Genomic DNA, 12,192 nt, shown 5'->3' on the forward strand with positions numbered 1-12,192 from the left:
TGGCTGCCTTCTTAATGTTGAAGTTCTTTATTTCATTAAAGTGCTCTGACTGGTCAGTATATGAGAATTTGGACGTTTGCATGTTCAGAAGATCATTTGCTATCTGACTTACTAAGACTGAATTTGCATAAAACAATGGAACTTGTATACATGGTCATCACCAGTGGTCACACAATAATGTAAATGTAGGGCCAGTTGGTGAACCAAGCAGTTTGGCACTTTTATCCTGTGTCTATGTGTCTCCCGCCTCCAAACTTGTTAATCTTACCTGTAATTCCTTGGTCTCTTCCTTCTTCCTTTGTTCAGCATACTCAAGCCTCTCCTTCCAAATCCTTTATAAAAAAAAAAAATAATAATAAATAATATTATTATTATTTATATACATGGCATAAACCTAAATAATAAATAATATTATTATTATTTAAATACATGGCAAAAACCTTGTAATGTTAAAAATAATTTGATAACACATAAACAGGAATGTTAAGCCTATATTTGAAAAAGTCTGAAGTGTGACATGTATTTGTTTTAGAAATTCAGTGAAATAGAATCAGAGCTTCCTGAAATGTACATTGTGGTACACATTAGGAAGTCAGCACTTTCTGCTGCAGTTTAGTAACACTTACAGGTCACCTCTCCACCTTCTGATTGAACACTGAAAGGAGAAGCAGCAGAATGATGAGCTCATGTGTCTGTCACACTGCTTTCTTCTTCCATCAGCATTCTCCTTATACTGCAGTACAACTAATTGGCTTCATGTGGGATAAAAACAACTTTAGTGGGCGTGTACTTAAAATTCTGTATATGTAAGAGAGCGCAATGTCACACCCCAGTGGTGAATATTAGAAAAATAAAGAAAGAAAAAGAGATCTACCTAGGGATATGCCAAGGCCCTTGGAAGAGGGGCTTTCAAAAAATACTGAACGCTCTCTTGTTCTATATAAAAAAGGTACAAATTTATTAATGTAACATGATTAAACATCCATTCAATAAAACATTATTATTCCGTGTGATTCATACAATACATCATCAAATAATTAATTTCTATGACATGATTGGTTAGTTCATCAATGTGGTCCCTGTTTTTTTTTTCAAAAAATACCCCAACATGTTTCACCCTGTTGGGCTTCTTCAGGGGGACAAGGGTTGTGTATCCTAGATAGAGAGCAATACGCATGTACAGCCATTCCTCGGTTAGCGACTTACCTGTTTTGCGACCACTCGCACTTACGACGGACCGCCGATCGGCCTCCGACCTTGCACGTCAGCGCACCGTGTCGCCGGCGGACGTGGTGTCCTCCGATCTTCACTGCGGGTCCCGGTAAGTATTTTCATTGCCCCATGTACAGTACACTGTTCGGTACTGTACATCTGCAACGCTATACAGTACTCTACTAATGCAGTACAGTACTGTATAGGAGTTCCTCACTTAACGACCAATTGGTTTGACGACCTGGTCGTAGGAACGGAACTCGGTCGTTAAGTGAGGAATACCTGTATTAGATTGGGGACTATATGCCTATAAATCGGACAAATATACATCAAAGTTATTGTCAGAATCATCAAATATATATATTTCATGCTTACATGAAATAGTTTCATCAAGTTCATAATATCAATGCAAAATAGTAGATGGTTAAATTACATTCACCGGAAAAGATGGAATGGAAGAGCAAGTCAGGCACGGGAGTTGCGTCAGGAGAGCAAAGATGAGACGTGCAGCACCCAGTCGCTAGAGACCCAAGGATCGACCGCAGTTGATTAGGTGAACATGCAGCTGGAGGTACCCAATAAAATATAAACAAATATTCCAAAATCAAATGATACGAATATATAATTAATCCTATTTTTATTTTTTGTGTTAACTTGTGCAAACATGATAGTGATAAGGTATAATCAATAAGATCCATTTAAATGTAGTTCATCCAGTGTGCAGTAGTGTTATATAAAGAAAAAAAAACAGGACCACATTGATGAACTAACCAATCATGTCAGAGAAATGAATTATTTGATGATGATGTATTGTATGAATCACACGGAATAATCATGTTTTCTTGAATGGATTTTTAATCATGTTACATTAATAAGTTAATTTGTACTTTTATATAGAACAAGAGAGTGTTCAGTATTTTTTGAAAGCCCCTCTTCCTAGGGCCTTGGCATATCCCTAGGTAGATCTGTTTCTTTCTCTATTTTTCTAATATTCACCACTGGGGTGTGAAATCGCGCTCTCTTACATATACAGAATTTTAAGTACCACGCCCACTAAAGTTGTTTTTATCCAATACACAGGGGGGATAACACCCCCAATTTCTGCCTGTTGGTGTGTAATCTACACAAGGATATTACCCTTCCTGCTGTATACTGCTGATACATGTTTGATTGATTTAAAATATATATATATATATATATATATATATATATACACACACACATACACATACATATACACACACACACACACAATATAATTTTTTTTTGTATAGGGATTTTATGACTAAAAAGATAGGGTTTGATATACATCTTGTTGCTTTTCTCAAGCATTTGTAAGACACCTTTTGTATAGGAAGGAGAGTTGTTTCCTTTAGACAGACATGGTGGACTTTTGTGGCAATGCTTGGGACGAACTCATGTCCAAAATTCAATCTGATTTTCCATGCCAAACTTCTACTAAACTGGAGATTTACACCTTGGTTATTAGATTGAAAAGACTACTAGAGAAAAAGTCCCTGGTGTACTGGCATATCAAATACTTTGAACGGTACACCAGGGAAAATATTGTCCCCTGGGGACTCGGGGTCCAAATTTTTCCTAATGTAGCAAAAATTGATAAAGATCTCAAAATTAAATGGGGATCAAACTTACAACAATGCTCGCTAAATATGATGTCAATATTAATGGAACATTACAATATGGAATCAAGAGTATTTGACAATGAGATCAAAAGAACTGTATCGGGACTGTGAATCACCACTATTTAAAGATAAAAGGAGAAAGACATTAAAGGTCATATAGAAACATTTACAAAACATTTACTACATAATAAAGATCAAAAGTTTCAAAAACGATAATGCAGCCTATGCGTTAGGACGTGCGTATAGATTGAACAACAATACACAGGGAAGATCAAGAGCCTACATGCCAAGATCACAGAGGTATGAGGAGCGGGACTTAGATCTAGAATCAATGTCCTCCAATATCTCTTCCTCCTTTTCATCCAATCGTAAAAACTATTCTCAACCCGCATTTTAGGCGGACGAGACCCACACTGGCCATATTTCTAAAAAAGTAAAAAGAACTAATAATCATGACCATGGATGAAAAGGAGACAGGAGACAGTCATAAATGAACACTTGACCAATGACGATTTTTCCTCATTTGATAATCCTCATCGGTTTTTGGGCACTTCGAACGTTCGTTCGAATGGATCATCCAACTATACAAACCTGCGTAGCCCTAATTAAAACGCCTTTAGAAGAGATATGATGACTTAGAACACCTCCCTGCAGTCTGCAGGATAACCATAATATTATTATCAAACCATCTGATAAAAGGAGGTAATGTGGTAATAATGGACAGTGACAAGTATAAACAAATGTGTCTACGGATACTTAATAATGAACAGTGGTATAATACCATTGATCGAGAGCAAATTCATATATTCAGTAAAAAATGTAAATCTCTTATTAACAATGCTCTAAGACATTAATATCTAAAGATACCTTGGATTTCCTTGATATCAAATATACACATACTCCTACGTTCTATGCGCTACCCAAGACACATAAAAACACTTATGACCCACCAGGGTGTCCAATTATTTCAGGCATCTCATGTCAGAATGAGCACGCTAGTATGCTCATAGACGATTTTTTGAGACCGCATGTCTCAACCCTACCTTCATATGTGAAGGATACAATTCACTTATTACAACTTATAGACGATGTGAGTGGTCCAAAAGACACATTGCGAGTAGCTATAGATGTTGAAGCTTTATATAGCTCCATACCACATGTATTAGGGTTAAAAACAATTAAAAGATTCCTATTGGAACAACCCAAATCCCAATGGGAATACGTGGAATTTGTAATGAGTCTTTTGGAACACGTACTTACAACCAACGTCTTCACATTTGATGGCTCCCACTACCTCCAGGTGCGGGGGGTGGCGATGGGGACACGTTATGCTCCATCATATGCCAACCTGTACCTGAGGGGGTGGGAGTGGTCTTTGATGTCGGACGACAAATATATGGAAAGCCTTGGTCACGTCCTAATGTGGCTAAGATACATCGATGATGTTCCTATTCTGTGGACCGGATCACATCAGGAATTGCTAGAATGTATGGCATTGCTCTCCGACAACCTGTACAATTTGAAATTTACTATGCAATATGATAAGAGAATTTCCTTTTTGGGCACAGAAATTTATCACAGACGATTTAAATATTGCACCTACTTTGTACATGAAACCCACGGCGGGCAATACGATATTGCATTCTACAAGTGCGCACCCGGCACCCCTCATCAAAAGCATTCCCTATGGACAATACCTTAGATTAAAAAGAAACTGTACTCAACACTCTGATTTCCTACATGAAGCAAATCTAACGCTGTGTTTAACGCTAAGGGGATTTAGCAAATCTTGCTTAAAGATCGCCTTTCAAAGGGCTAATAATCAAAACAGGAGTGACTTGCTGTATAAAAAGAAAGGAGACTCTGGAAACACCCCAATCACCACCAAACTGATTTTAACCTATAACCGACAACATGTGCTAATTCGGAAGATACTTGCCGAACATTGGCCAATTTTGACGTCAGACCGAATACTAGGTAAGTATATTCGAGAACAACCAGAGCTGGTCTTTCGAAAATCTAAATCTTTGAGGGACACTTTAACTCAGTCACTTGGAGAAAAACAAAAGTACAATTTTGATGCCAAGAAACAAAGGCCTCTATAGGTGGGGGAAGTGCTCTCAGTGCCCTTTACTACGAAATCCATTATGCTGCCGCATGGAAATGGAGTTTGAGGGATCGCTACACCTGCGAAACATACAAGATGCGTCCGTGTTGTGACGGCATGTACTGGATCTGCATATGGCCCTCCCACCACGCCGTGGCCCCGGGGGGCGGTGCCGCGGCGTTCGGGAGTTAGCATATAATGGCCGCAATGTCGGCCATGTTAGTGCGGCACTGGGGAGGACTGCTTTGGAGGCAAAGGATATACAAGGTACAATTGATCATGAAGGAACATAAATATCACTTGGCACTTTACAATATATCATGCTTTGGTAAATGCACTTTTTTCTCATCATGGTTTGATTTTGGTTTTGATTTACCACATCATGTTTTTGGTCTAACACATCATGTCATTATATACCCACACTACATAAATGGGTATTAAATACACAGCCTTCACGAATGTATGGGCTGAAATTTGGATAAACCCTAGTTTGATGAATTTTTTTTTTTTTGCTTATATTTGCACTTATTATTGTTTTCACATATCAGTTAACATGCTTATTTTTGGATTTGGGCACACATGACTGACATTACATTTTATGTATCTATCCACTGGATAAATTAATTAGAAATACAAGCATGTTATCTTATTACATCAATAATATATATGCATATATTTTATATATTTTTGTATTTATATTTTATAATATGCACATGAATATCCAAAAGATAAGTATCCGAGTGATAATTTCTTTTCACTATATATAACACTACTGCACACTGGATGAACTACATTTAAATGGATCTTATTGATTATACCTTATCTCCATCATGTTTGCACAATTTAACACAAAAAATAAAAATAGGATTAATTATATATTCATATCATTGATTTTGGTCTGGAATATTGGTTTATATTTTATTGGGTACCTCCAGCTGCATGTTCACCTAATCAACTGCGGTCGATCCTTGGGTCTCTAGCGACTGGGTGCTGCACGTCTCATCTTTGCTCTCCTGACGCAACTCCCGTGCCTGACTTGCTCTTCCATTCCATCTTTTCCGGTGAATGTAATTTAACCATCTACTATTTTGCATTGACATGAACTTGATGAAACTATTTCATGTAAGCATGAAATATAAATATATATAAATTTGATGATTCTGACAATAACTTTGATGTATATTTGTCCGATATAGGCATAAAGTCCCCAATCTAATACATGCGTATTGCTCTCTATCTAGGATACACAACCTTTGTCCCCCTGAAAAAGCCCAACAGGGTGAAACATGTTGGGGTATTTTTTTGAAAGAAAAAACAGGGACCACATTGATGAACTAACCAATCATGTCATAGAAATGAATTATTTGATGATGATGTATTGTATGAATCACACGGAATAATCATGTTTTATTGAATGGATGTTTAATCATGTTACATTAATAAAATGAATTTGTACCTTTATATAGAACAAGAGAGCATTCAGTATTTTTTGAAAGCCCCTCTTCCTGGGGCCTTGGCATATCCCTAGGTAGATCTCTTTCTTTCTTTATTTTTCTAATTGGCTTCATGTGCTGCTTCCTCCTCCACTGATCTGAGCTATGCTATACAGTGGATTGAAACAGGCTAATACCAAGTCAAATACAGGTGCTTACACTGTTTGCATTGAACAAAAGTACAATAAGGATGCATTAATACAATGCTGCATTAATTTGTGTCTTTCATATCTGCCTGAAGCACAGCTTTAAGAAAATGGCAATAAAATGTAAATGTAAAGTCTAAGACTTTTGTCTAAGACTAGAAGAGCAGTAAAGGAGGGCCACAAGAAACCATGTTTCACATTGCTGTAATAAAAGAAAAAAGGATTTGAACACTATTTTCTCCCAGTTTCTCACCTGTGTAACTCAGACATCTCCATTTCCTGCTGGCTCAGTTTCATCTTTAGAGAGGTTATTTCCTGTTGACAACGTCGATATTTCTCGGAATCCAAATTCTTGGCAGATAGCTGAGCTGCTTTTATCTTCTCAATCTCAGATTTCAGGTCTAAATCACATAACAGGTTTATTGTTATATTGTTTAGCTCTACACAAAACAGGATGAGCTCTAACGGGTGACAGTGTAATTTGTACCCATTTACATGCAAAGGGTATATGGAGGATTTACCTAGCATCCACGTTACTTCCATTGAGAATTAAAAAATTCTATTTGCTGGATGGGTTGTCCTTTAACCACACATTTGCCAACATACATGCCAGTCAATAAATACAAAGCATTTAGGGGCCCATCAGAACCTCGTCTGCTCATTCCTCACTCCCAGCATGTATAACTACTCGGCTTTTCATTCTCCTTCAGATGAACACCAAAGATGAAGCCACAGCATGGTACTGCATGGCAGCTCCAGCACAAGCCATCCATTTGTATAGGTGCTGGAGAATGAACTACAACACATCATCTAGTTATTAACTTCTGCTTACAATCAATCTTACCTCCAACACTGGATACTTATTGTCAGATTATGTTAACCAACTAAGCAGCCGTCATACCTGCATGTTTATAGATGCTTTTATAACTGTATAAAAGATTTGAATGCCCTCATGGCGATGCAGAACAGGAAAACATGGAAACACTGTGGCTCAGTTTTACTTTTAGCATTGCAGAGGCCACTGTCATGTGACAAGAATGTCATCTAAATGTTTTCGTCCAGAAGTTAATAAAAAGTGAATGAATCCGATGTTATTGCAGATTTGCTTTTTCACAAATTTATACAACCTGCTGAAAAAAGTTTCTAACCTCAAGAATCATTCAATTTAAAATTACAGCGCAGTTTGAGTTCATCGAGAGTAAACATTTATGACCAAGGCAAAAGAACACAGTTGGCCCAAGCTTCATCTAAGAAATAAATCATCTCCATGCTAGTTTTTCTTCTAGCTGGTGATTTATAACATGAGACCCTCACCTCTGATCAGTTTCGCGTTCATGTCTTCGTTCACCTTGGCAATGTTTATTATCAGACAAGCTTGTTTGGCATATCTCAATGTGCTCATCGTCTCTTCAATGTTACTGACAGCAGGACTGATTGTAGCAATCATGGCCGTTTTAGAATTGCCTCCCAGACTTTCTTTCAATAACCTTTATGAACCCAGAAAAAAAGTAAACCGATTAGCAGGATTAGTACACGTATATAAATCTAGGCTTCTCTAAGGTCTTTGAAAAACATTTGCTTTCCACTTCTTATTGCAGCTTTTCTACATTGACATGTTAAAGAGGAACTCCAGAATTATCTTTTTACTTTCATTGGTCCAACTTGGCTTGATGCAAATATAAATATAATATCTGGTTAGCTGCTGAAGATGCCGATAATCATTGTAGCAGTCCACACCACATACAGTGATAGCCATGATCTTCTGTTTGCTACTCCAGAAGCTTTCATTCTGCACACTGAACACAGGGAGTCACTCTCTCGGCACAGCTGCCATTCAGAGAACATGTATCGTTTTCAATAAATACCAAACGTTATACTACAATGAGGGGAATTTATCAAAACTGGAGCAGACAAAATCTGGAGCAGCTGTGCATGGCAAACAAACGGCTTCTCCGTTTTATTTTCAAATCTTAACTGAAAAAACTGAAGATAGAAGCTGATTGATCCATGGGCAACTGCTTCAGAATGTGTCTGCTCCAGTTTTCATAAAATTCACCCAACGTGTTCTCTGAATGACGGCAGTGCTGAGTGTGTGACTCCCTCTGCTCAGTGTGCAGAGGGGAAGCTGTTGGAGCAGCACCCAGAACATCACAGCTATCACACTGTGGACCACTACAGCGATTTTCAGTATCCCCAGCAGTCCTCCAGATATGGATGCTTACATCAAGCAACGCAAGTTTGCAAAAAAGATAAATTCCTGGAGTTCCGCTTTTCAGTTCTCTGAAAGCATTTAACAAAATAAATCATAATAAAAAATAAATTGAACGCATTTTGTTTGCAAAAACACAAACCATTATTAGCGGACTGAAAAAAGATTTCCAGCTTATACCATGTTGTTTATAATACAGAAGTTCTATCACTGCCCAGTCTGGATTACAGTTATGTATTACATTTGTGGTTACACAGCTTCATGCATATAATTATAAATATCTGAATACTATATATATGAAGGAAAGCCAATTTCCAAATATTTTCTCGCCAAAGACATAGAGGAAAAAGATCATGCGCAGCTTCTCACAGTCAAATATATTGCGATTGTAGGCCCCAGGGCTTAATAACTATCATACTATAATACAAATATTTAAATGATACTTTGAGAGATTGATTTTCACTTTAAATCCCAACCTGACCCACTCCTAGTAACATTAGTTACATAGTTAGTCAGGTTGAAAAAAAGTCAAGTCCGTCGAGTTCAACCTATTCTCACAACCAGCAGCCTTTGATGTTGTTAGTAGAAAGTTATGACCCACGCAGGTTTACTGATCTTTACGCACTGTGTGCATGGTTTATATGGTCAACAGCTCCCCATAATCTCTAGAAGCAGGTCTACGAATATTGGTTACACACAAAACAAAAAAGGGGCGGGTTGCTTTACACTGGGTAAAGCTGTAAAAATAGTAATGTGGAAGGTGTAATTGGTAACTTGGTTTTTAAGGAGCCATGCTTCAGGGATGTCTTCCTAATCTTGGCTTCACCACCTAGTGAGCCCCAGACCAAGAATAACACAACACAGGATGGAACTTCAGGCTTTCCAGACTTCATCAGCTGCATGCTTGTTCCAGGCTAGTGACTTACTAGATAGTGAAGCCAGGACAGACTTGTTAGCATTGGTAGATCCCATATTTCTCTCCATACAGATTAACTTTAACCAGACTGACTATAAGATTAGACATAGCAAACGGGTAAGGTCTCATGCACACGGCCATAATGAAATACTGATCATCTATGCAAGATTTTTCTGGCAGATGCTTGCAGAAAGATTCTGCATTAAAAAAAAAAAAAAAACACACACACACAAAGCCATAAAGTGCTTGCATTTATACATGCAACTGTCTGTACAGTATATATATGCAAAATTCTCCTATGACATTAACACACGTATGCATGTACACATTTATACACGTGTAAATTACTGAACTTACGGGCCAATAGAGAGCAACAGAAGAACAGTACTGATAAAATGACTGCATTTTTTGTGGCCTTGTGTCCAGGCCCTTAGACTGCCCCTCTCCCAGTACCAATTCCCAGGATCACACTTACCAAGTAAGGACAGACTCCCTGTATGGAATAAAAACTTTCTTTTTAGTTTGTGAGCTCTCCGAAAGAGCAGAGATCACTTTTCCCAAAGTAAGCAAGGATTTGTTGATACTGATGCCCTCCTGTGTAACAAAAAAAACAAACCACAGTGCTATTATTTATGGATATATAAAAGCAATTAACCATTACATTGCATGTTCAGCCCAAACTTTTGTTTTTCTTCCTTTGTTTTGGATAGAGTGGGGAAGGGTTAGAACCTTTGTTAGTTTTCACTGCTATCTGGGGCTGCATGAGAGAGGGTTGTCTTCACTTCCTATCCTGCTGATGTTTTACCAGACAGGAAGTGAAGGGAACTCTTCAAAAGCAACACAGAGAGACATAAAATACCTTTTCAGTAAATCAGGGGAAGGCTAGAGCCCCCGTTAGGTTTTTTCTTTTTATTTCTGTCTGTGTCCCTGATGCAGATTTTATTTCACTTCCTGTCTGGTAAAACTGGACGGGGAAAGGAAGTAAGGAAATATCTATTAAATGGAGCCCCAGATAGCAGTAAAACTTGACAGGGGTTCTAATCCCTCCCCTCCCTATGGAGAAAATAAAATGTTTTTGATATACACTTTAAATTGGGCATAAATAGGTTTAACAGAGCAAAGAAGTTCATGGTTAGCGTTTATATACACTTCTCAAATTTTTATGATTTTAAAGTGGTAGAAAAAAAATAAGTAATAAGTAACAAAATAGCAGTGAAACAGTGGTGGAATAAACTGCCAGATGATACCCGATGCTTTATCAATAGCGTCCTTAATTTCAATGTAATAAGAATATAGAAACTTGATTTTGCCAAGATGAAAATACAATAGAGAAAAAATAGAAATATTAAGTGTACATTTTTAAATTAAAAAAAAAAAAAGGCAGATTCTGCGCTCAGCAATTCACTTGTTTTTAAATACTATGTCCCCATAAATGAAGGCACAGCTGAATGACATTGATGTTATTTATTGGCTAACACAATACATTTTAAATTTCAGCTTCTGAATACATTACATATTTCTTCTTACAAGTACACTTAGAAATTTTCAAAAGATTTCCATTAAAATGTAATGTTTTTTTGTGTAACATTTCAGCATTCCCAAGGCTATAAATTGCTCTTAAAAGATTCATACCTTTAAACGGTCTCCACTGGTCTTTGCTGATGCACATCTCTCACTCCCAGCAAGATCTACAAGACTGATCCGGCTGGTAATCCTGTGATCGTGTTCGTCCCCATCCACAACTTCCGTCTATGGAAGAACATACACTGAGAGGGTGAATTTCATTACATTTATAGGAGGAAATGCCACCTTTTCCAGAAGACTAGGATAGCAATTACCTTGGTCTGGGTCAAGATAAGTGTAAACACAGAGTGAGATCGAGAACTTTTGTCATTCATCCCTGTAGCAGCTGTGGCTCTCTGTTTGTTGCCCAACTCAAGCCAACTCTAAAATACAAAGAAATAAAGATCTATACACAAAATTGGGCACAGAACTACCTTATATAGCCATATTAAAAAAAATGTTTACTACACCTCGTGAAAATTTACTTTTTGAACAGATTTAAACTGGCAAACAGTAGAACTTTATTCGCACAATGCCTACAGATAACAGTCAGTGGCGTAACAATCACTATAGTGACCCAGGCGGCCGCTATGGGGCCTGGGGGACAGTGGGGCCCGGCCAGATGCTGTGCAGGCCTCCTGGGTTGCTATGGGATCCTCTGCTTATGGCTTTCACTGGCAGCTGAAGACGAACACGCCGCTGTTCAGATCACTAACAGTAATCTGTGCAGCAGCGCATTCCTCTCCACAGAGTCAATGAGAGCCAGCAGCAGCAGTGGAGGAGGGGGTGAGGCCCGTGGTCGGCAGCAGGGGAGGAGGCGGAGCCCGGTGACGAAGAAGGTGGGCCCGGCAACGGAGGAGGCGGGGCCCATCAGCGACCGTGGAGGAAGAGGAGGCAGACAGG

The 12,192-nt window shown here is 38.2% G+C and overlaps 1 protein-coding gene across 1 annotated transcript in view; it reads right to left on the reverse strand.

The window, feature by feature from the left end:
• The window catches only part of KIF14 (kinesin family member 14), a 66,171-nt gene that overhangs the window by 44,410 nt on the left and 9,569 nt on the right, over positions 1-12,192 (reverse strand). The window contains exons 7-12 of the mRNA XM_018569509.1: positions 11,565-11,672; positions 11,359-11,475; positions 10,202-10,320; positions 7,916-8,088; positions 6,855-7,002; positions 269-332 (exon numbers count right to left, since the gene is read on the reverse strand). Coding sequence (XP_018425011.1) covers positions 269-332; positions 6,855-7,002; positions 7,916-8,088; positions 10,202-10,320; positions 11,359-11,475; positions 11,565-11,672 — 729 coding nt within the window. The remainder of the gene's footprint in view (positions 1-268; positions 333-6,854; positions 7,003-7,915; positions 8,089-10,201; positions 10,321-11,358; positions 11,476-11,564; positions 11,673-12,192) is intronic.

Source organism: Nanorana parkeri, unplaced genomic scaffold, assembly GCF_000935625.1.
Source record: "Nanorana parkeri isolate BGI_ZX_2015 unplaced genomic scaffold, ASM93562v1 scaffold1346, whole genome shotgun sequence".
Taxonomy (NCBI): Eukaryota; Metazoa; Chordata; class Amphibia; order Anura; family Dicroglossidae; genus Nanorana; species Nanorana parkeri.